The 25,999-nt window shown below is 39.7% G+C and overlaps 1 protein-coding gene across 4 annotated transcripts in view; it reads right to left on the bottom strand.

Annotated features, from left to right (window-relative positions):
- The window catches only part of ptpn11b (protein tyrosine phosphatase non-receptor type 11b), a 38,658-nt gene extending 16,062 nt beyond the window's left edge, over positions 1 to 22,596 (bottom strand). For all 4 annotated transcript variants that reach the window (XM_084552983.1, XM_084552985.1, XM_084552984.1 and 1 more), the window contains exons 1-2: positions 22,399 to 22,596; positions 6,783 to 6,905 (exon numbers count right to left, since the gene is read on the bottom strand). In XM_084552983.1, coding sequence (XP_084409109.1) covers positions 6,783 to 6,905; positions 22,399 to 22,412 — 137 coding nt within the window. In that variant the 5' untranslated portion in view covers positions 22,413 to 22,596. The remainder of the gene's footprint in view (positions 1 to 6,782; positions 6,906 to 22,398) is intronic.
- Between the last annotated feature and the right edge of the window lie 3,403 nt (positions 22,597 to 25,999).

Raw genomic sequence — 25,999 nt, 5'->3', positions numbered from 1 at the left:
TCCAATTTGGAGGAAGGCTGTACCGTGATTACTGTACAATAGAAAAGAAATGCAGGCAGCTGTGGAGCTCAAACACTGATAAGCCAGAAAACATTTGGTACCACTTTACATATTCAAAGTCCTCAGGCTGGTTTGAACAGGTGCACATGAGCGTGGGGAACGCAGACACACATATACAGTTCAAATGTGTAAGATATCTGCCTGGAAGTGAGGGAAGAACTAGAGGCGGCTTAACAGCTGAAAGCGTAAATGATAAATTCTACAATATAAATTTGCTGTTTCGTGAGCAGAGATAAACAAAACACTATAAACATGTTAACTATGACGACACATTTAGGGAGTGCAGGGGGTTAGCAGCCAGTGCTATCTGGTGTCCAGGTTGAGATACAACAGTCGGCCTTCTCTCTCAAACTGATTATCAGCTAATGGTCATATCAAATGGCACAAATCCTGTTTCCCTCCATCACTTTTCTTGTTGTTCTAATGAATTTCACAATCCTTTTTTCTTTTTTTTCATCCTCCCACTCACCATATTATAAATCATCTCCTCCATTCTTGTATTTATCTGTTCCATAATCCACCCCCCGCCCCCCTTCATCCCCCTCTCTCAGTGTTTCCTGGTAATTGCTTTATGGTTCTATTAGTGGCTGTTGGCAGGGTGCCACAGGTCTATGGGCCTGACACAGGCTCCTCCTCAACTCTCAGGCCAAAGGCCCCTTTTCTCTCAGAGTTTAACACCATTAACAGTGGAATGAGCCAAACACATCCCATTAGATTTCCATTCACTTCCCTACTCTCCCACTCTCAGACATTGATAACCTTTATAGATCTATTACAATATGGTAGTCTTACAGTTACAGGGAGACAAGGACTGCATCAATTTTGCTCAACTCTGGATCACCTCTGTCTGTTCCAAAGCGGGATATGTAACGAGATATGTGGATCATCCCACAGATACTTGATCAGTTTGGGATCTGGTGAATTTGGAGGCCAGGTCAAAGCCTTGTGCTGTTTTTCATGTTTCCTGCTGGGAATGGTTGCTGCCATCAAGGAGTGTCATTGCTATGGGGTGGGGGTGTCTGTTCAGCTCATATGGAGGGACCCATCTGTCTAATGCCAGCCGAGTAGAGACAGAAAAGAGAGAGAAGAGAGAGGATACGAGGAACGAGATAAACATACACCTGTCATAGAGACATACATCTGACTAAATCATTCATGTAGAATCTGATGATGATACAAATACAACAAATAGCTGATGATGTTACATGACACTTTGAGAATATAAGAGGAATCATAGGCAGGTTGGAGAATTATTCATTCAGGTAGGAGTGGATAACTGCAGGAGGCCATGAAGACTGGGCAGGCTGATGAGACCACGACAACAGAACACACAACTCCAGGCCAGAGACACTCACAAGAAGACCCTTGAACATTACATTTTAATCATTTCATTTCTGAATCCATGTGAACATTCGCAGATAATCTGAAGAAAGGCTTTCCTGAGAAATCACATTCAAAGGAATGGGGCAGGCGGACGGACAACCCTAAAGCATAATGCCTCAGCAGTGGCGACAGCTGTGGATGGAAATTCAATATTCAGTGATAACCTCCAAAACACACCGGATGCTCACTGAAGCAGCAACAGCTGCAAGTGAGTGCGTTCCATGTGCCATCCACAGTTGCTCACTCACAGGTGTACTAAACAAGTAAAAACACAGTCTCTCTAGTGAATTTCACTTTTGATCATGCGGAATAAAAATTCAAGACTTACAATGACTGAACTCATCTACTGGGTCTGTATCTTATTTGTTATTTAACTGTGGAGAGATTACAATATGCCTTTGTGCCAACGGTCAAAATGCACACGTTTGTGGACAACTGTTTTGTACTCCGGTGTGCACACTTGTTTTGTTCTTGTTGGTGCTCACTAAACGTATATTGTAACTAAATGTATATTGTAACTATAATTAGACACATTTTCCCAACAATTACAACCATTTATTAATGACACAGAACCCGTTCTTGGGCAGTAATGTGATCTGAGTATGAACTTTATTGGTTGATAATGCAAATATAACAGTGAAGGAGGTTAAATCCAAATAATCCCATGCATGGTCATCCTCTCACTATATTAACAACCATCTGAATCCTCAAACCTGAAGTGTGAGTTTGTTACATTCAAGCCCTTACCAAACAAGTCGACACAGTCCTGATTAAGCTATTTAAAGCCAGATACATTTTTCTGTATAACTAGAGTCTGGTCGTGATGTGTTTTATGTCAACCCGCAATAACTGTTTGCCAGAGCTGAGTAGGTAACAGCAACAGTCACAGCCACAGTCCCCTCAATACTCCTAATAGACTCCTAGGACACTGATCAGTGCTTTGTTATTCTATTGCAGCTCAACAGACCAGTAGAGACATGGCATCTATGTGTACTATTATTATTATTATTCTCAACCTTTAAGGCATTGCACTAAAAAATAGTGAGTAATAGTTAGTAATAACCATTATTTAGATCAATGTGAATAAATTAAGGTGAAAATGGGCAGCTGGGAGATGTATCGCTCAAAAATGCACATACTTGTATGTGTACAAAGCCCAGAAACTAAATAATTGCTTGCTCTGCCCTGAAGATACTCCAAGCATTATCTTTTTTTCCCCACTAAATACAGCCTGACACCACAGAAAATCACTTACTGTATACTGTATCCAGTCCACTTGTCAAAATGATGTTGATAAAGATTTGGTCTATGTTTCAATGCTCCTTTGCGCTGTTATTAACCCAAATCCTACAGGGGTCACGCTCAAATCTCACACAGAATTTTCTAACAATAGGTCAGCATACTCTGTCCTTCGTAACGCATAGTCTGGTAAGAAGCAGACATATTTTTGTATTAGGTGCGTCTTCCATTTTCCGCAGCAGGCTCACTTCAGCAGGAGTAGAGAGTTTGGTTGTCAGAAGATATCTTTCTTTTCTTCCCTTGTTCATAAGCACCACAATATATCTGGGCTGTAGGACAACAGACTAAACAGATTCTCATTGCGTAGTCTAACCTTGAACAATGGCATCAACAGTTGCTATTATTTAGCCTAGTTAACTACACACAAGCAGTCATTTTCTTTTTTTAATATCTATTAAAAATATGTTTATATACTTTAATCATGACGATATTATCAAAAGAGAAACAGACAAGTTGGCTGTAAAGTGACACTGGAATTAGTCTGCACCGGTTTCCGCTATGTCCGTCTCATTTTTTATGATAACAACTGATTGATGTCACTAGTTTGTGGAATAAATATGAAAAACAAAGATACACCAAAGGCTGCTCTTATCTGACCGTGTCTAACTGTAATGATGTAACGTTACATTTAAACATTCGCACTGCACATGGACAACGGCTGAAACAAGCTGGAAAGAAAATCATTTCAGTGATAACTGGGCGTCGTTCAAACATTTAACTTCTTCAGTACAGTTAACATTCACAGATCGACGTCCACAGTAATAATGGTGAAATCCTCTTTTCCTCGACTGTGTATATAAATAACCTGGCTGCAGTGGAAACATATCTCAGTAAAACCAGGCTAGCATTACATAATACAGAGGCTGGGAGAAAATCATTTGCTCTCTGTGGTAATTTGCCCTGCAAAAATTCTCTCTTGCCCTTATAATTCCTTCTTGGGATCTTTAGAGAGTATAAAGAGCATGAAAAATGATGGAGAAAACTTGACTAGACTGCTCTCTTTACAAAGTTGAACTTGTATATAAATTATAGCCAAACTTTTTCTGCTTCAAACTTTCTCTCTCTCATCTCTCTGAGCTTCATGAAACTCTGAATTGATTGCAATTTCAAAACCCTCCAAAAGCTCTCATTAGCGTTTCAGGCTTCAGAGCTGCGGCTCTGTCCGACCCCTCCTCCCTCTGTTCTGGTGAACAGAAAAGACGAGGAAAGAGGAGGTGACGCACAGAGAGGAAGATAAGGCTCAGGGAAGGGGACATCCAACTCCGTCAGCGTCCAATACAATCTGAACATTTACAGTGACTGGTGAGACACTCAGCCATTAGCCATAATGGCCTGCCCAGGCAAGCTGCAATCTGTGTTTGCTTACAGCCAGTCTCAGAGACACTTACAAATGATTTGGAAAGCTGTGGCAGCTAACACTGCTTGTCCTACACACGTCTTCCTTTCTAATGACTCGCTACGATGGAGGTGTAGTGACTAACATGTTGTGTTAGGGCTATATTATCCACATTTATGGGAAATAGGCTCTGTTGAAATAAAGCAGGGGCTGCAACAATGCAATAGATGTCAACTTGATTTGTGTGGAAGAGTTGTTGCAAAGTTTATGCTCTTTTCCAATTATGACAGCTCCCGCTGCCAGTCATACCGAAAATGACAAAAAAAAGAAAAAAGAACCTGATCATCAGAGGTGTGAGAACTCTTTAAACAGATACCTAACAAGATGCACGCTGTGTAAAAAGGAAAAGGCCTGCCACAGCAGGCCAAACGCTACGACCAAGCGTCTCAGTATCTGCCAGCTTTCTGACCTCAAAACAGAGTCAGTATTTGGACTATTACAGTGAGTTTCATCTGATTCTTGGTTGGTGGCCAGTAGCCGGGAGTTGTCATTAGGTTCTTATCTGTTGGTGTTCAGAGAAACAAAAAGAAGACTCCTAGAGCAGATACTAATGACTAGTATGGCAACGTTGCTTTCCAATGCACTTCGTTGCAAATAGTTTCTTTAGTGCGCATATAGGCCTATAAAACTTAACAATGTAGATTTCCATTAACGTTACTCTCTGAGTGGGTGTATGCAACCTTTTGCAGGGAAATAATACAAATGCCTTTCCAATAACAATCAGTACGTGCAACTGAAGTTAAATTATATTCAACACTAGGTAATTAAGGGCAGAATATAGTAAAGAATAGCTTTCCTAATTTGGCCTGAATACATTTTAACTTTTGTGAAGAATAGTATCATTAGGTAAAAGAGTAAGTTCTTCATTCATACATTTCGTGTAGAAATATCTTAAGGTAGAAGTTATGTTTATTGTTTTGCAGTTTGTGACATGCACAAAACAGTACAGAATTCCTCTTGAATCCAATTTCTCTTACGTCCTCTACTTAATGACTTTACCACTTGCACACCCAATTCAATACATTTTCATGTTTGCACAGCACAATCTCAACAAAGGCCAAGCAAAGTAGTCTGCAAATTCTTTTAAATGTGATTCAGTTCCCAGCTAGTGTAATAAATAGCTGAGGGTCATGCAAAAATGCAATCAATTTTTAATCTGACAAATCACTGGTAAATATCAACAACATTCATAAACAGCACAAGTAGATTAGAAAACCTCAGCGATTGTGTGCAGACCAATTAAGGTCGTATTGGAAGAAAACATAAAATCCACTAAATTGTGCAGTGGTAGATTTGATTGAAATAAATTTGGCTTTTCTTTTGTGAGACTGTTACACAGACCCTAAAATATCCACTTTAGCCTGCGTCCCTCTGAGTTCAATGTGACCTACCTTCTCTAGCAGGTGGTGAGGTTCTAAACATTGGTCACTTGACCTCAGTGTGTGTGCATGTGTGTTTAAGTCTGTCAAGACCACAAGCGGCAGTTACAACTCACCCCATCGAACTTTCTGAGGTGTATGTGATTTATGACACCCTGCACCACACACACACGCACAAACCGCAGGCGGGTGAAGGTCAAAGCCTTAACATGTCCTTCACTCATTTACCATCACTTAAAAGCTACTGCCTGTCTAACTACCCTGATTCCTTTAATTTTTCTTGCTCTGTTTCATTTTTTTGCCTTTCACACACACAGCCTCTCCCTGCTCATGTCGCCATGCCAGCTACGGCTACAGTCACAGGGTAACAAATGCGTCTGGGCTTTCTTCCAAGCGCTTGGCCGACTGATGTATCTCTTAAAAGCTTCCGTTGCCAAGGAAGAGCCACTCTTCAAACTCTCCCTTCTTCTATCTCAGTTTGTTTCCTGCTCTCTGTAATCACCACAGCATGCAGCGCTGACTCTACTTATCCGACATTTCACACTGCACGCATTGCACACCAGGGCTGGTAATTAAAGAGATTAGGAAAAAAAAAATGTGGAAAAAGGCGCGAGTGACAACTTTCACAGTGTGTCACACTTGACTGCTCGACCCTGCTGACAAAAATTAAGATTTTGTGGTTATTTTAATTTTTTTGTCAGAATGTTCCCCAATCAGGCATTCCTAATGTGTTATCCAATATGTTCCTAGAAACACTCATACAACACAACTTCTGTTTAAATGCCATCTATTCTGGTTACATCACTTGTTGACCCATGGGTAGGAATTTCGGAAAGGCCTTGCCTCCTCTTGGGGGTGAACTTTCCACTTCTTTAAAAACCAGCACAGTAACTCTTCATTCTCAGACTGAAAACAGAGGAAATTCATGCATGTAGAATTATTGTAAGGGTAATGACTACCTGACCTTTATATTCCTGAAGTTTGTTTCTCTGCAATGTTTAGTCATCTGGTCATTCAGCCTGGTTTACCTTTAAATCACCATGGCTTTGGTGGATCTGATCCGTATCAAAGTATCTAAAATGTCATAATGTTTTATTTTTATTTTTCAAAAACACTTGCCTCCTTAATCACCAAACCACCCTCTCAACACAACTGCAGAGAGCTTTGTTTGCTCTCAGGGTTGAACTTTGTACCAGTGAGAACTGTGAGGTTAAATATTGAGGCTGATGAGGAACAAAAGAAACACTATAAAAAAGTGAGGGTACCTGACGGAGAGGGTAAAATCCCCTGGATTGCTCTTGCTCGGCCTGGCCAGGAAACTACCGTGGACGCCCCGTGTCAACAGGAGCTGCTCTGCCTCGAATCCAGTAATGTTGGGGTGGAACCACCTAAAAACGGAGTATAAAAGGAAGGTCGATTACACACACACATACTGTATTATGTATGACACAAAGTCCATTTCAGTCTGAAATGTCACTTATGCTGATTATTGTGGCCCAGCTGTACTTGACCTCTCTACTGATGTCCAGACATCTCATGTAGAAATGTATTTAAAGTGTTAAATTTTTGTAGTATAAAATTGGTGACACTTGTTCTATTGTTCTGGCTCTATCCTCTTCCAGAGTTCTACACTGCAAATGACTATAAGTACTGATTTCCACATTTAATTTCAGAATGGTCACATATCATCAGATAGTACCGGAACTCTAGCCTTTTTTATATGGAACTAAGTGGCTTGGCGGCCTTGCTGCAGGCACTGCTGAGAAACTCCATCTCTAAACTCTAATGAAATAGTACTGAGATTTTAAAGGCGGCTGGTTTTTCAAGATGGCGCATAAAAACAACAAACTCAGCTGACTTAGAAATATCTGCTCTTCTCGCTTTACTACAGCTGAATCACAAAGGCTCAGAGGGCTGGATTTTATTGACAGCATTTCGCTAAGATAATTTGCTCTCCTGCTGTGTGTTTATGACTGGCTTAAGGAAATGTTATAGTTCATAACGTGGGCACAGCAGCCAGTTTAGTCATAAGTTATGTTTCATAGAGGAGGCAGACCTTTAATGATTTTGTGGAATAGACAACTGATGGTCATAAAAGGGCATGTACTGTACATTGTACTGGATTGACTGGAACATAATTATAGTGAGGTTTATTTTTAGACTCAATTTCAGACATTCACTGAAAGAACCTGTTTATCAGTCTGCACATTATTCTGGATCCAAATCCTTTTCTTTTGAACAAACCTATAGCAATGTTAATCTTTTACATCCAAAATCCTACTTTAGGTCTCACATCGGCTGCATGCTTATTAAGCGCTAACCAGCTGTGTTTTTTGTAAAATTAGACCAATAAATTAAATGGTCCTTAATAACACTTGAGCATAAACTCTGTTGAACAGCAGTAGTCAGACAGACACATTATTTCCATAATGTGTTGTGTAAAAACGGCAACATGCGGTTGAAGGTTTTATTTTAAACCTTATTCAAATATAATTAATGCAATATCTGAAATCATGAATATAGCGGTGCGTATAAGTACACAGTGTGCTTCTTTCTTTAAACTAAATTAAAAAAGGAACACAAACTGTGTATACACACAAACTGTCTGTCCTCTCCTTGTTTGAAAGGGAAGGACACTGAGGTTTACAGTACTGCGAAGCCAAAGCTAATAATTACATGTTACTTCCTCTGTAGCAAAACACTGCAGGCAAATATTTATCCCATCCTCTTCTCAGGTATGCTGACCAATTAGCTAGGCCGTGCACTCTTACTGGATTGTTTGACACTTTGATCAATCCAAACCACAGCATATCAATTATTTATTATTCACAAAGGCTCACAAGATATAAACCAAGCACACATACACAGCGGTACTCGCACTAGTGTGTGGCTGAGTAAAAAGCTGTGTTTAATACATGAAGGGCTATATTAGTACTGAAGAAGCAGTGAGTAGGTAGCGCAATAATGCCGCACTGAATGGCTGTATGTCAGCTGTGTGGATTTAGAGCTCATGTTTAAGCAGGGATCATTGGGTTAAACCTCGCTAACTACTGTGTGCCATTGCGGGCTAATCCAACACACCATTAGCCATCCAAGGCCCCATTTGTGTGTCAAGTCACGGGGAGTTGACATTAGATAGTACGTACAGTGGTGTGTATGTCTGTCAGTGGTGACACAAAAAAAAAATGTACAATGGTGAAGTGACATGATGGCTTTCACAAACAGGTTCCAAAAGATTTATTTAAAATGTCAACTCACAGTTGGTAAACAGCATCATAGCTTAACTAACTTCAGGGTTAGGGCTCAGTCACAAGTTTCTATATGCACTGACTGCAGGTATTACAACGGAAGTTCATAAGTGCAGGGCATAAACATATTTGAGTATTATATTTATAGCATATCATGGACTAATCGGACATTAAATTATGAATGCCAGAACAACCGAGGATCAAATCAGTTGTGCATATTTTTAACAGTTTGGGGAAACCAACAATGGGTTAGGGTGAGGGTTACTAACCACTGATGATACTGATAATTACCTGTTTCAGGCACTTGAGTAAAATTAGTATTATTATTTCATGGTCTCAATAATTTTCTTTATCTCTGCTTTTGCTAGTCAACAACATACATGATATTTTGGAATGTTACTCTGGAGACCCACGCAGTCTGAATATCATTCAGGCTTTATGATACTGTTTTACAACATTAATGGTTAATTCATGAAGAAAACTGGAATCACCATGCTGTGGTTGTATGCCTCCACAAACCAGTCAAGTTAAAGTTTACATCTGAGTCTATAGCCTCATATAATATACTGTATGTAGTGAAAGAATGGAATGCTTTGGGCAAATTCTCTGTTTGTGATATAGGGTTACTTGTTACTTGTAGGTGACTATGTTTACTGTATCATACGCAATTTGTGCAGTTCCTTTACTATTAGACTTTTTATATATTGTTTCCTATTTCTCACTTTTTATTGACCCAAACGGTAAGAAAAGATTCTTGTATGTGTGAGTTAATGTGGCAGTAAATCTGATTGGGATTTTTTAACAAAAGAAAAAACACGAACATAAGATGTACTGTACATATTCACACATTTGGCTGATAAAACTGATTCTTTCAAAACAAATAAAAATTAGTTTTGGCAGACATACAATGAAATATAGGTAATCAGTTCATCCTAGAGGGTTCACAGGAACGGAGGGACTGACAACATGAAAACATGAACACATAATTCCTCCAACCCCAGCTGCTGCTGAAGTCTAAAAAGAATGAGTAATAATTGTAATACTGAATCTGTGCAAAACAGCAGCAGTAAAAGACCCATTGTCTTTTATGCAAAACACTAGGAACATACCCAATACTGAGTGTAGTGAATCCTGTTTTCTTTTCTAAATCTTTCTGAAGATGTCTCTCTAAATATACACCAACAGACAGCTGGTAAGTATTCACGCTGGAAATCAGTGGTGTTTTTAAAAAATGCCTTTTTGCAACAGTGCAGAGATGAACGTGTGCTGACAAATCTGGCTCCACAGTTGTGTCAATTGTGACTATTCAATGCATTACAAAGGGTTAGCTGAATTGACTTTGTTTCACTTTTTGTTAAGATTATAAAAGTAGAAGATGAGCATTTTTTCCCTACAAAGACCAAGACTAACATAAACATACTCAAAACAGACACCTCGACACTTAAACCAAAAAAAAGTGCTGCTTTTATAGAGGCCAAAATACAAACACATGAAAGAATAAATTACATATTATTGCTCATGAGTTGAACACAAGGCAGTTATAGTGTAACCCAGATACTGAGGTGTACTATGAAATTTTGTAGATTATTACTTCAAAGACAAACTTTTGCTCTTTACCTACACATTAAAAATCTGTCCTCAACTACATTGATTTTATACTGTTAAGACATTTTCAACTTTCTTTATTTTATTTATTCATTATTCATTTATTCATGTTGTTATTGAGTTATGGAAACAGGAGAACAACTGTTAGATTTATGAGTATCGTAAAAACGAGTGCTTTGATTTTTCAAGCACCAAAAGAATTATAATAAATACATACTTTGGTGGGGAAAAAAAATGCTTGTGAATATGATTCAACATGAATGGAAAAACATTTTTTGACAGTGACATATAGACTAAATGAGTCATGGAAATCACAAATACGGTGCCACATCCTAAATCATAGCCTTTCACCACCACCACCCCCGAAACACTACAAAAGCTTATTATTGATTAATAGAACCCAGCAGTGAGGAGGCTGCGGGCGACACAAGAGCGCCTTCATGAAACTCATGCTGAGGAGATAATATCTGAAAGCTTTAACAGTGGGCAAGCATTTAGGCGTTTCTGTTTTTGTACACTGTATGACACAAACCCATGACGGTAAGATAAAAATAAGACTCATGTGTCAGCTCAGCAGATCTTGTGTCACCTCAGAGCGGCAAATACCCACCAGAACACGTCTGTGGTCACTGCTGTCGCAAACGCCTGAATCTCAGCTCGAGTTATGTGACACAGTGCTTTCTATGAATTTCTCCAACAGCTCAGAAAACCACAAAAACATGAACAGAATCAATCTGTGAAGAGGATAATAAGCCTTGAAAAAGGTGGAGTTTCTCAGAACAACAATTTAAATGACTTGGAATGTACTCAATCTAAAAATTCTGAAATTGCTTTTTGGGAGAAATTGTAAGTGGCAGATGTGCAGGGTTTTAAAAATGAAGCAGTTGTCACTATTTTTCCATTCAGCGGGTGAATCAAAGAAACGCTGACAGCTTGTCCATCAAAAAGCAGCCCGACCTGTTTTGACTTTGACAAAGAGGAAACATGAGAAGAGTGTAAGAGGAGACAAGTGGGGTCAGAGACACACGCTGCCAAAGAATCAGCAATGAAACGTGTGAAAGGACTTGTGTAAAAACATGTTTTGTATGTGGATGATAAATGAACATGATAAATGAAAATACACTTTGTGGCTGTTGAGGATCTTCTGTTGCTGGATGAAAAGCAAAGAATGAGTCGGAATTAAATTAAAATATTTGGTTGATATAAATATGAGGCTGATAACAATGAGACAAAGCTCAGACTGGACCAGCACGCCGGCATACAGACCACACCAGCCAAGACATCTGACCCAGACAGCACCTGACCCCCTTATCCTCACCAGGGGGCAAAACCGATCTGCTGCATTTTCTCTCTATCCGTGGGCCAAAGGAGCAGATTATAGAAGGAACTTTACAAATAATAAATTGTAAACGATTACAAGGGGATTAGTCATAAATACATTTAAGAAGTGGGGGGGTGAATTGGATGTGACTCTCCCTGTAACATTATAAATATCTCTACAAGTGTAGCAGGCATATTTAGCATTTGAGCATTTGGAAGCAAACAGGAAATGATTCAGAGCCAGTGAGAGAGTGATAAATGTAATATCTACTATAGTCCATAGGAGATAGTAGACATGGCCGCAAGGCACAGTATGTTGTCCCTAAATAGTTAAAAATATTCTAGTGATAGAGTATCTCTTAGAGAGTGTACAAAGACAAAAACAAATAGAAAAAACTTCATGGACAATATTTACTGTCTAAAGCAATCAAATGCAAACTGCATATTAGCAGTTTAATGACAATTTTTATTTTTCATCTTTTTCATGCATACTTTTTGTGTTAATTTTTCAGAAACTTGTTCAACCAAGACCTGAATGATAGACATTTTTTAAATACTTATGAATCGACTTCACCAATAAAATATTACAGCACAACATCATGATTTCAATAAAAATCTCCCTGAGCAGAAATTTATGTGGAAAATGTTTTAAAACACACAGCACTGTGAAAATGTTTTAGCTATTAAAGTTAGGGATGCTGTCAATTCTGATTCTATTTATCAATTAATATCATACAAAGTGCAAAAAAAATTCTATTTGTGAATAAAACAGTAGCAAATGTTGCACATGGTTTTTCGACATCTTGGACAACTCGCCACCATTCCTGTGTGGATTTAGGCTGTGCCAGTGTCTTCTGTCGCTTAATGTAACCCCAGACAGGTGATGTTCAGATCAAGACTCTGTAAGAGCCATACCATCTGTTGCATACTCTGTTCTTCTTGTGGCTGGAGATGGTAATTCGTGTCCGGCTATACGTTTGAGTCACATTGCTGAACCAGTTTGGGACTAAACTGATGAATTTATGGATAAGAACCTAAATGTTTAATGTGTTTTAGTCTTTAAACAGAGTGCGCTGTATACCTGGTGATATTTCATAACATATACGAACACATTTTGATAAGGATCCTTTTCAGTATTTGAGCATTTTACAGCTGACAATAAACTGAATGAACATTGTCAGTGTAACTTCTTGTCACCTTCACATTACAGTGCAGTAGCAGTTTTCCATGATCCTAAGTTATGGACATGTTTCACTATTGTCTGGGTATTTTTCATCATATTTGACTGTATTTCTAGTAATTTCCTTAAAGTGCAGCTCAAACTGGTCACTGCATTTAGGTTACTGTACTGCAGAGCCACTGACGGGTCCTGGGTGTCAGCTGGTGGACAGATTACTTGTGGTATTGTTTTTAATCCTACACAGATTCACAAATTCATACGGAAAAATAATAACAGTGGGACACACATGCCTTATGTCACTAATCCATTTCTAATCCTCGTCACAGCGCTGCTGTCACTCGTCAAATTATCAAAACAATGGAGGTGGGCTGGAACCAGGCGCAGACACTGGACCAATGCTTCAAACACACAATGCAAGCAAGTGCTGCTCAACTGTTCACCTTGTCAGGTTTACAGAGAGCTGAAAGCAAGTGGGGCGCCTTCCCCTCAGTGTCTTGGCACAAAACACATACATTTCAACAGCCTTCTTCACAACTAGAGCACACATCTAGCCTCTTTCTGAGCTACAGCCACGTTTACAGCAACGCATACATATAATTGGCATGACAAAAATATGGTACTTCTGCAAAGCCACTTGCTCTCTCAAGATCACTTGTTATCCTTCTACTCTGAATTCATCAAATTAGAAAAACTACAGCAGAATTCAACGCATTATTTAAGGGAAGAGAATGTTGAAAAAATGTGCCAAAATACTGTGGAGTTGAATGGGATTGTTTCTTCCCTACCTCACCATTGTGGTCGAAGCCTGCCACAGCCCCTTGTTTCAGCAGCCTCAGATCTTAGTAATCCAGCACTGGGCACTGTTACACAAGGGTGGGTGGGAGGGAGCGAGGGAGATATAGAGACGACGGGGAGAGGGTGGGGGGTGCTTGTAAAAGTGTTACAGGGTTAGATAGAGTGAGGCAGAGACTGCAAGAGAAATGACAGAAGTAGAGGGGGTGCTTTGGAAGAGTGTTAGCGAGAGAGAGAAAGAGAAAGACAGAGAGAGTGTACGGAAAGGAGAGCGGGCGAGGGGGCGGGGGCCTTTTAATCTGGGATTTGGATGAGCGTGAGCAGGCCTGATACCAGCACCCGTCAGTGCTATCAGCCGTCCCCCTCCTTTCCTACCTCAAACCAATGTGACAGGCACTGGCAGACTGGTCCAACAACCCTCTGCCCTCCTCCCTCAGCCTCTCTCCCCCTTCATGCCCTAAGAGGTCAGAGTCTCTCCAATGGCTCCATATCCTAAAGCTAACTCTGGCTGTAACACAGAGCAAGGCAGGCCAGATCGGGGAGCCAGGTCTCCTAGAACTACAAGGTCTTCGCTATCTTGTTGTAGGCTAAATACAACAGCTGTATTGCCCGTGCCTGGAGATTACATGTTGCGTAGTTACACCGGATCACAGATATCTCTCGCCAAGCTAAACCCCGTCAATCCAGCCAATTCAGCAGTATGCCATTAGGCTATTCATTTTACAAGGGTTGTTTAGGGAGCTAGAAAATAAATACAGAGAATAAAAGCAGAATTTCACTTTAGAGCTCCTCCGAGTGACCTTATAGTGACCTTTGGGTTTTACATCTAGATTCCATCATTACGCTTTTCCTCATTAATGGTATTGTTATATCTGACAGTCAATACTTAACAAGAAAGTTTATTTTTATGACAACTGCTTGGCATTAACCACCACAGCCTGCAGCCACACGAGATGCTTTGCGAGGTAGTAATGATCATTACAACCTGAGGGGATCATGTCAGTACATTGGTTGAGACATTTCACTAAAAGACAACGTCAACTTCGTGGTGGCACTAGAGGACAAGCCAGGATGATCACCACAGACTTTAATATTCGTTCTCTGGACACTATACACTGATCCCATTGACTATCTTGTGACAATGCAATGTTCTGCTGGGAAACTTTTGGACCTGGCATTCGTGTGGATGTTACTTGGGCATGTAGCACCCGCCTAGACCAGACAACACACCCCCATCCCATAGCAATGACACTCCTTGATGGCAGCAGCCATCCCCAGCAGGATGCAGCCTGACACAGGCACACACACAAAAACACTTTAGGAACAACTCAAAAAACATGAAGAACAGCACAAGGTGTTGACCTGGCCTCCAAATTCACTAGATCTCAAACTGATCAAGTATCTGCCAGACACCACAGGACGCCATCAGAAGGCCCATGTCCATTCTCTGGTGGGTCACTGTTTTGGAGGCACAAGGGAGACCTACACAATAAGGGAGACCTACACAATATTAGGAAGGTGGTCATAATGTTATGCCTGATGTTGTGTGTGTGCAAAAATATTCATGACAATCCTTCCAACAGTTTGTGCCTGGTTAGTGGACAGACTGACTAAGGAAGGTAGTTACTAATAACAGTTGTGAATATTGACTAGAAAATGTAATGTAAGTACATAAACTGCAAGGCAAATTAAAATGCCTTAAATGGTGTTTGCCCCTAATCCACAAAGATACTAAGACAAACCAGACAACTTCTTAAATGCACAGCAACCTAAACAATAGCAATAACACACGTAAGAAAATATTCATCAACAGGCACAAATGTTGATGCATGAAGCATACTGTTGAGCTTACAGATATATAGTATGTCCTCTACTCCAGTTCTGAAACTGGATGCTTGAAGAAGGTTTGTTGTGATTATTGTGGAGTTATGTAGTTGTTCAGTCTTTATGTTGGTTTAGGTCAGTATAATTGCTTTGGCTTCATAAAGATAAAATTTGATGCTGAAATGGAGTCCACAAAATTCAGCTTCTCTTTGCTGCTACAGAATGCAGCCCAACAGGATGCAAAGCTGCCTAATTTATCTCACAAGATCCTTGCAGTTGTGTTGTATTCGAATCGACTGGCTCAGTGATCTGCGCGGATTAGTTTCCTTGGTGAAGACCACACACTTTCTGCTACTGTTGGATTTTGGCTCTGATTCCAGCTCTGTCCATTCTTATACAAGGCAGAACAAATAAGACGTTTTCTTTTTAATGATGAAACTATTTATATCCAAATGTCACTTATGCAATCCTAGTAGAAAGGTTTTTTCTAGGCACTGCAAAGAAACTATTATTTTGTGATCTGGCCGTCTGCATTGTGCTCGACAAAATGTGTTTGCCCTTTCCCTTTCTGTGCCTGTCGCTCTGTTCAATGATTAACTCTCAGACCATAACTCAGAGCAAAGCTTGTAGAAACAAACCTGGAAAGAAGTAGTGAAATAAAAACTCTTCAGCTGTTTATTTGCTTGCAGATACTCAAATGTCATATTAACCAGGTGGAGTAAATATGGTGCTAGGATAGCTAATGAGGATTTAAACTTGATTTAAACCAACAATGTAAAATATACATTCATTCTGTTTAGTGTAACTCAGTGTTAATTTAATAACACGAAAGCTACTGTGTCTTGACTGTGCTGTTATGACTCTCATATGGCTGCAGGGTACACACTAAATTTAAAATGTAACTTGAGGGGTGCGGAATTGGGCAAATTCAGAATTTTCATCAGCACTCTTGCTTGCATGTTAAGAAAACTTCCAACCTCCAATGGCCAGTAAAATGTTAATAATACATTTGAACCTAACAGGCTTGTCCAAAAGACCGATTAAAGCTACAGCCGGAACTTTAGTCCCCCCCCTGCTGGCAGTGAGCGGAATTGCATCCTGGTTTCTGTAGGATACGTTCTCACCATTGCCAGTGTTGCTCAGCTCTTCACCTCTGACAAAACAATCAATACTAGTCGTTGTAAAATCGCTACTAGTGCAGGAATGTCGCCACAGACACCATATTTAAAACTGCATGCTAAGCTGATTAGTTTATCCTGCACGTTGTGAACTGGCCAGGGCTTCAATTTAATGGACGTTCCTTTACTCAGGGTTTCCCATATAATGTTAAGGTCTAATTTACTCCGCCATAGTCTCATAAACAATCGGAAATATTTTTGCACATCTCAGACAATGTTGTGCTTGTGTTGTGTTTTTCCTATTGCTCCCGAAATCACCTCTCGCCATTAGTTAGATCGTCTCTCCTTTCCTCCGCTCCCCAAAGCTGCCTCCCCCAGACCCCTCTCCACACACACCAGCCGCCCACTTGCTCTGTATTCAATTTAACTTAACCTGACAAAGAAAACGGCTCGCGCAACGTACGGGACTCATGTAATGTCAAGCTATTTATACTGTTCACAAATAAAAATCGTCATTACCGCCACTGTTTTAAAGCCGAAGTTGGTGCTCTTGATTTTTAGACCATGGAGATTTAAAATAATTTTAAGATAGTTGGTCACAACCCAGAGGAAATGACTCCAGAGGTAACGTGGACTAGCTTAAGAGCTAGCTAGTACAGTTAAAATGATAAGTCAACTGTTTACCATAAATTATTTTTATTCCCTTATATTTTATTTAATCTTACATCCATAGAATGCCACGTCTCAACAGCATTATGTTTGGTACTACTGCACATGACACAATACTGATGAAGTGCACAAGCTGCAGTCATTGGTCGCTAAATTCAATAACCGCATTATTGCAGTAATGTTAATAGGGGGATAGCATATGCCAGTCATATTGTCGTACTTCAGGTAGGCCTTACGCTAATATTAGCATAATATGTAAATTCCACAGCATTACAGAAGCTCTGTGCAGATCCAAACTCACAAAAATAACTTTAACTAGTTCACATGCAGTAAAGTGATATCCCAAAAGTTACGTGTTTTTTTTTTAAAAGATTTGTTCTTTCATATAAATCACTGCAAATTTTGAGATCTTTAACACAGACCGAATTGCAAGCCCAGCCTATATAACCTTATCCGTGTTCTCTACCTCCCTCCACTCCTCAGATCATGACTACAGGAGGAGGAGTGACTCAGGGCTTTCCAAGAATAGGATTCCTTTGACAACCGCCAGGCACCCCGTTTCCCTGCATCTGGCCTTGGGCGGTGGGGAGAACAGTGACAAAGACAAGGCACCGAAAACGAGATTTTGAATAGCCTGGTTTTATCTGGCGAGATGTCGACAGAGAAGCAGAAAGTAAAGTGGATGTGCTGTGGGAGAGACAGAGGCAGCTGGGAGCTGCAGGTTAGGCCTTGGGCTGGTTCAGGGGAAACAGCCCAACAGTGCATCCAGCCACCACTCTATCCTCTTACATAATGTCTCAAGTTCAATATAGCCCTGGTCAGCTATTAAAAGCACGGCTGTCTCGGCCCACTGACAAAAAGGTGATATACTTAGTAGCCACAGCACAGCATGAAAGCCTCTGCTAGGGCTATATTGGTCACAGACAAGCTCTGGGGTGTAGATTTTGGAAATGTTGCAGTTATTTTTAGCTCTGCTGATGATCTGGGGTATTGACATGAGGTGAAAAAAAAAAACCCTCCCCCTTCCCCAGAAGGTTCACTTTTCTGTGTACCACCATTAGAATTAGACAAATGACTAACTCACTCAATCACTGTGCACATGCAGCTGCACATATGTAACCCACCAAAAGGTGATTAATTGATTACAAAATTTCCAGTAGTGATACAACAAATGGCCAAAAGACTATTAGGCAATTCTTTAAACTTGTAAAAACTACTTATAGCACAGGGTTTGCGGCTCTATTTACACAGAGTAAACTGGACTTGTGAAACACTGAGTAAAAGTGGCTCTGGCCATCACTGGTTAATAAATAACAGAAACATCCAGCCTTTTTGCATGCAATGTGGAAATCACAGTTTCAGAAGTAGCTACAGAACGTAATCGGTGCACACAAAGTCTTACTTTGTGCAAAAACAGTGAAAATCTGCAGGTAAAATATTTAAACTGGTTTTAAAATTTGAATTCTACCACGTACTGGCAGAAGCATTGTATGTTTAACATTAAATTAATGGTTTTCACTCAGATATGTTGAATGATTGGCTTGCTAATTTTTGGACAGCACTTTAGACACACATTCCTCCATAGGAGAACGTTACTGAAGACGATCTCATCACTGAACGCAAAATATATGGTGATACTTCACTAAGACCTTCTGCATCTAGTTTTACTGTAACTACGCAGATACTTGCTTGTATATAGTTCAGTATGTAGTTGGGAGATATACACACTGTAAATATTGCATTTGCTTGACAGATTTCAGGGTATTTAAAGATACAAATATATATATATGAAACATTCAGCTTGATTTTACACAAGAAAGCACTTACACACCCACAATGAAGAACTAAAATAGTTTTGTTTCTGCTGTGAGGTATTTTGTGCACCTTTCTGTGGCAAACTTGACCTGCCAACAAAGAGAAGTTATACGGTTAGTGGCCCATCACTTTGTTCCTGTTCCCCATCTTACTCATTTCACGAGCCAGCGATAGTGAGATAATAGCCCTTTTAACTGAACTGAACGTGAGTAACGCTGAAAGTCAGAAACAAACGTTTTAACCCGATCAGGCCTGAGAGGAATGTATTAGACATTAAATATTTTGCATGTACACTTAATTTCTTCTCATTAAGCCTGTTGCCTTTAAATGTTGCATTCACATGGAGCTGGCAGAAATATAATGTTTTGTCTCCTATAATCACTCTGCAATGTTTTTTTTTTTGTCTAAATAAAAAAGAATAAAATGCAAACCATATTCGGGGGTAAAAAAACTATCAAGTGCGTTCAGAGCACTCCTGGAAATGTTGGCGGTGCTATCTTATTCCTCCACATGGGCTGTTGTTTTCCTGTCGGCTTATCGAGAAAACTGACTCACTGTTCTCAGCTGGTCAAATGGGTTTCAGTGACAGACGAGGTCTGTTCCATAAACAAAGGAGAGAAGAGGTGGTTTCCAATAGTGGAAAGTTCGTAATAGTACACACAGTCAACTGGCAAAATAAAAATGGAAGAGAAGAGTAAAGAGATTACCTCTTTCTCTGGGCCAACACTTAAGCTGAACTCATTACAATGAGCGACTGTACAAACAGTTCTTTTATGACTTCATTGCCTCGAATCACTACAAATACAGTAACGAAAAAATACATGGAAACTTCCCGACATTATGATGAACTAAAATCCTTCCTGAAACGGGGAGTCTAACTGATACCATCATCAACAGGAGAGAAGCTCTGTTAGATCAAGATGGCACGCATTGTAGTATTGTTCCCCTGTGGTATTTCAGCTCAGGAAGTACAGAATGAGCCGCAGAGCAACAGTCATACGTGTCTCGGCCAGCGGCAAAGCATGGAAACTGGCAGAGAAGAAAACAACTTTTAGTTTGGTCTCAGTGTTTTACTCTGTCACTGATCTTAATTTGCTTGTGGCATTGGCCCCTGAGGCAACTGAAAGCCAGGCCCTCAGTCAACTCTCAAGTGTTTACTGTAAATCTCAAAAATGTCGACAAAATCTATCGATTTTAAATGGAATTAAAGTCAGAAATTATGGCTCTAATAGTTTTTTATGCCATAATTCTTATCAGATGTAAGTTATTGGGATTTTCACCACTCACATTTATGATGTTGTGGTGGAAACAGCTTTAATCCGAGTACAGTAACAGAAATAAAAATGAAATGTGAATTAAGTTTAAAGCAATTATTCGACAGTATCATCTGGATACTGGTGCAACTTGCATGCATGTTCCACCTTCTTAAGCTATGCATTTGTGCATACTTCGTTTGCTTAAGCTCTTTATCTCCATATTCAGTATCAAATCAATATGAGGAACCATCAAACTGAAAAAACATGACAACATTTTTGAAATATTCTGATGAATAATCAGCTACCTCATAGCTTATGTAAAGCTGAGCTAAACACTTTATAAATACAACTTTACAGCATACAGGTACATCCTTGCTCCAAGATATACCAGGAAGTAGCGAAGCAATGCTATGGAGCATGATTATGGAAATGATGTGTTAGAAAAATAAAGTTTCTTTTATGGTCCGTTCAGTCTGGCTGCCTGTTCCCAAACACCCTTTGATGCACTGAGGTCAAAATCATATTCAACTAGCAACTCTATTGTCAAAATTAAATGCAGTTTTGCCAGAATTCAATACTCTTTGTCCTGTCAAGAGGACACAAACGTTGGACTATGTTCAAATCGGTGGATTGACCTTTTCACCTCCACATCATAATTTCACCACTGACTCTGGGAGGTAAAGCTGCGTGTCAAAGAATACGACAACATCTGCTACCATTTCCACCCATATACCGAGGGACTATCTGTATCAAGTGTAAACTCTGTGACTGCCAACGTTGCATTTTCTTGAGTCCACAACAGCCATTATGGTCAAGAGACGAGCCTATGGCTGTTTCAGAGGTCACCTTGCATAGAAGGCTGTACCAGGACAAACAGCTGTCGCACTTGTTGGCTAGAAAGAAGCACTTAAGATTAAATTGCTCAGTTTCACTGTACGTTTTCGAATACCACAAGGAATAAAAACATCCTTATATATTTCCGATTTTTCTTTTTCTTATGCATTCAGCAGATATGGAAAGTAATTTGACAGGACAATCTACAGCAGGAAAAACCTTGCACTACATGAAAAAATCTAAATACATGCTCGTACAATTCGTGTTCAGAGTGTTCATTGCAGCTTCCTGTAGTTATTAACGTCTCACATTATAACCTCAACAATGTTTTCAGGGAAATTTACAAATCATTAATAGTTCAAAGATTACAAATACGTAGCAAAGGCCAGAGTTATGGGTAGGAACAATGTACACACTGATACATTGATACACATGATAAATTAACTGCAGACTGCTGAAAACAATTATTGCTACAAGGACTTAAATAGTATTACTATAGAACTGTAGACACTTGGAACTAATACTGCTGTAACATTAGTACAGAAACTTGAGGTTTTTCTAGGATTTTACTAAAGGGCAGGTTTGCTGTAATACTGTCAGGGCTTAGATTGACAGGAAGCTTTAAGCCTATTTCCTGCACTGTGCACACAGAGACAAAGAACTGAGGCTGAAAAGTCCATCACAGCAGATGATAAAGTGTGAAACAATCAGGATTAAATTTATGCAATGTGTAAAGAGTCTAAGTATTCAGAATGATTAAGCTCCGTTAGGCTCAGGCTTTCAGGCTTTCAGAAATAAATCACAACATTCACTGAGACATGTACACAAAATGCACATGATTGTAAGACATCATGACTTTCAGTGGATTCAAATTTAATATAATTCTACCGCTTGACAAAGCTCTCGGGGTCGCTATACTTCAGTTATATAACTCTGTGCCAGTTCATGACTACAAGACAAACATATAACGGTGCCCATGTGGGTGAAAAGTAAAATAATAGTCGTCAAGCGTTAAAGATGTCAGTATAAAAAGTTGAAGCGCCCTACACTCTCTCTCTCTCTCTCTCTCTCTCTCTCTCTCTTTCTCTCTCTCTGGTAGCCTCACTTCTGTCTCTGACCGCGCGTGCAGCGCAGTCTCGGAGCGCCCGTGCAGCATAAAAAGAAGCTGTGAAATAATCTCGCGGGATTAATGACATCTTGAAAAAGTAACCCGACTTTACCTGCGAGATGTCATAGCAGTCTCTGAAAGCTGTCAAGCGTCCTCAAACGTTCCCCTTCTGCCTCTGCGGAGTCGCTGTGAAGAGTGAGAAGATCTATTGAAGCCGCGCGCTGAGCCACACATAACAACCTACACGGCTTCCGGTTATTGCCTTCAAAACAAAAGCCTTCCTTGAGACTTAAGCCATTCAATCAAACGTATATGTTGTACCTTAATATCCATTTTACTGTTGTGTTTTTAATAAATGTTGTCTTATATTTTCTGAATGTTCTGCAAAGCTCCGGGTTACATTTTATTTTAAGTGATCTTTTAACTGTATCTTAATGTTAACGGTAGCATGGTGTAAAATCCGGAAAGTAGGTTAAAATGTTATTTTGTCAAATTTGACTATTTCGCACTTTTATTTTGTAAGACAAGTTGGTTTCTGTGCTCTCAACAAACTTGATGCCTTTTAAGAAGTTCTTAATCACGCAGCTTGTTCAGGTTCAGATTGGAAACTTTATGAGACCTTTATGAGATGCATAAATATGTTATAAAGTCCTCACTTCCAAGTTAAAAAAGGGCCTACCCAATCAAAAAACAAAAACAAAAAACAAAAAACAAAAAACAAACAAACAAACAAACAAACAAACAAAAACACAGACTGTTGGTATTTAATAAATAATTACTAACTGGTAATTCATTAACGAGCTAAAGAAGACCACAGCCATGTTGTCTAATGCTGCCCGTGCTATAATTTCTGATCTTCCTAATGCTATAATTAACTACACTTTATAAGCGTTTTCCATTTCTCAGTACAGCTGTGAAGCTCTAGACCAGCAATCTATAAAATTAAATAAAACACATTTGTAAACTTGTATAGTTAATAGGGTAATTAAATAATAATATAAAGACAGCTTTTCAATTGTTTTGAAATAAAAATGAATTATATTTTTATTTATTTATTTTGATGCAATAGTATTTGACCCTGTAGTGTTCTGTGGAGTATTGTCTTGTGGAAGACATGAGGCTGATCTATAAACCTCCTTCTTTGCTACACTACACACTGATGGGACAGCCTCCCAGCTCCGGAGAAATGGTGATGCAGAAGAGAGAAGCAAAGCGAGCATTGAGGCAGAGCAGCATTGACGTCACCAGCCTGTGGTTATCAGTGATGGTTAATCTACTCTGGGATGGATGGGCTTATGCAATTGTCTGTGAGTCCTCAGGCCTCGCATCTATGGATTTGCTTTTCCACTGTTTGACCCAGTGTGCTCCTGCAGCCTGCAGACAAACACTGAAATGATGGAGTAGGAATTTCTCCTCTCTGTGGAATTTCTAGTAGATGTTTTTTTGTTTTGTTTTTCTTCTCTCGATCAAATGCAGTGTGCCTCAGGCTGCATGGATGGGTTTGAACACATGGGTTTATTGTTTCGGTCTGGTGAGCAGTTAAAAGGATCCTGTCGTACAATGGGAGGACATTACTGCCTGATCAATACATGGGGGGAAACTGATGAAGGCGGAGGGAAATAACTGAATATTGGAATAACACTGAGTGCACATTTAGTGTTTAATACTAAATGTGATTGATGCAGGAGTGAGGGACTTGGAAAACAAAGCCATTAACATTTACTGGGTGAGATGCCATTTGTATATTTTGTGTTAACTTAAAGTGTGATCGGAAATTACTTTTGTGCCGCACCTCCAGGTAGCTATTTTAGTAGATAAGTGGGAGAAATTGGCTTTAGTTTCTGTGTGTGTTAAAGAGAAAGGTCAATCAAGCTGCGTTTTGGAGTGTATGTGTGTTTTTGTTGGGGATTACAAATAACCTTGGCCTTAAAGAATGTAATTGTGACCATAAAACTCCCACTGCATATAATTACTTTGATCTCAGTGCTGCTGCTTTAAGGTAAAGTTCTATTTGCTCTGTAGGACTGTGTGGGAAAGTGTCAGCCTGACAACTAGGATGTAAGTTGTTCTTTCTTTGGGTGATTTATATAGTAGACGTATGATGTGATGGAGGGCGTAATGCTATTGTTTTCATACCCTACAGAAATGAATGGGAATCTATGGACGCCTGGAAGAGTAGAAAACTACATGAAAATAGTAGTCAGAGCTGTGGTGAAGTTGGGGGTGGAAGAGCATAACAAAGTTCCTGCACTGAAACATTTTATCACCCTGCAGACTGATGTCCTGATGTGTCTGGGGCGGGAGGGGGGTCAAGAACACAAAGCCTAGTTTCCCCCATGTGTATGGAGACCAGGATGTCCCATCTACCCTGAGGTGGCTGCTTCTACAAGCTTTTGGCCTTTGACCCCTTTTTGCCTTGAGACTTGCAAATCTGCCTGCCCAAAATGCTGAAAAAAAATCTGGAAAGGCAAACAAAGAAGTCTTATACTGAGGAAGATTCAACCGAACAGCTGGAGCCTTGTGAGACAGAAAGAACTTTTATTACCATGTGGACATAAAACACTGAGAGAGAAACTTATAGAAGAGGCCTCTTATTTAAAGGGAGTAACTGTGCCGTTTTTTTTAGAGAATGTTCGTAAGCGGATCATTCAGTGGCTTTTCTGAGAACAGCTTCTTCCATTGCTGATGATGTTGGTTTTTAACTCGGGTTGGTAGAACTGAGAATACCTACAGTTTGCTTCATAATTCATCAATCTTTGACTTACTTTGACCTTTCGACAATCTGCATTCCCCAAAGTGTGCTTAAAAAACCAACACATCTGAAAATGTGCGGGCTGCCTCAGAGCTCTACTTCATTATTTGTTTTCTGTGTGTGGATGTTGTAGCTTGTTTTAAGTCCTGGAAAACCCTTTAATCAGACTACTAACAAATATAACTTGAAAACGATCTTCCCCCAGCAGGATCGCTCACAGGACAACACTATTTCATCTGCACCATTTCATAAAGTTTTAATTAACACAGCACAAGATGCAGTGTCCTTCTCTGTCATTAGCGAAGAATACATTAATCTCATTAAATCTATGGCTGAATGAAAATGCTCAAGACAGATTTGGGATGTGCTGAATAAAGTGCTGATAAAGTGGTGAGTTAGTTTTTTTCTTGTTTGAATTCCAGGCTTTCAATTAGCAGTATGGCACCACAGCTGTGGTTCAAGTGAATTATGAGGAGAAAGTACCACTGTAGCCAGTATTGCTGTATTTGGATGTGAGTGATGATGTTTAAATCGCTTTTGATTTGGGAAAAATGCAGCTTGTGTCGGACGTTTCAATCAAAATGTGAGCAGACACCTCTCATTAAGAGAGGATGCAGATTGAAGCCTTGGCTCGTGATTGCGTCAGCGTGTGCAAGAGAACTGAAACTGACAATGAATAGGAGACTGACACTGACTTCAGAAGATGCTCCAGCTGCAATTATCGCAGCTTCAAAACTGCCTATAGCATATACGCCCGTTGCTAGGCGCTCGTCCCTTCCATTCATAATGCTTCCTTCATAACTTACTGAACTATGAATGTACCTCCATTGATTTGGTAATAAATTAAATGTTGTATTCCTTCTTAGTATTGAACTGTCTCACGGACACAGAAAATACAGATATTACAAGTTCTTGCTTGTAATCAATATTTGACAAAATGTTCCTGACACAAGGTCTACTT

The sequence above is a fragment of the Chelon labrosus genome (assembly GCF_963514085.1).
Source record: "Chelon labrosus genome assembly, chromosome: 10".
Classification (NCBI taxonomy): domain Eukaryota; kingdom Metazoa; phylum Chordata; class Actinopteri; order Mugiliformes; family Mugilidae; genus Chelon; species Chelon labrosus.
This window is presented reverse-complemented; position numbering and strand designations above follow the sequence as displayed.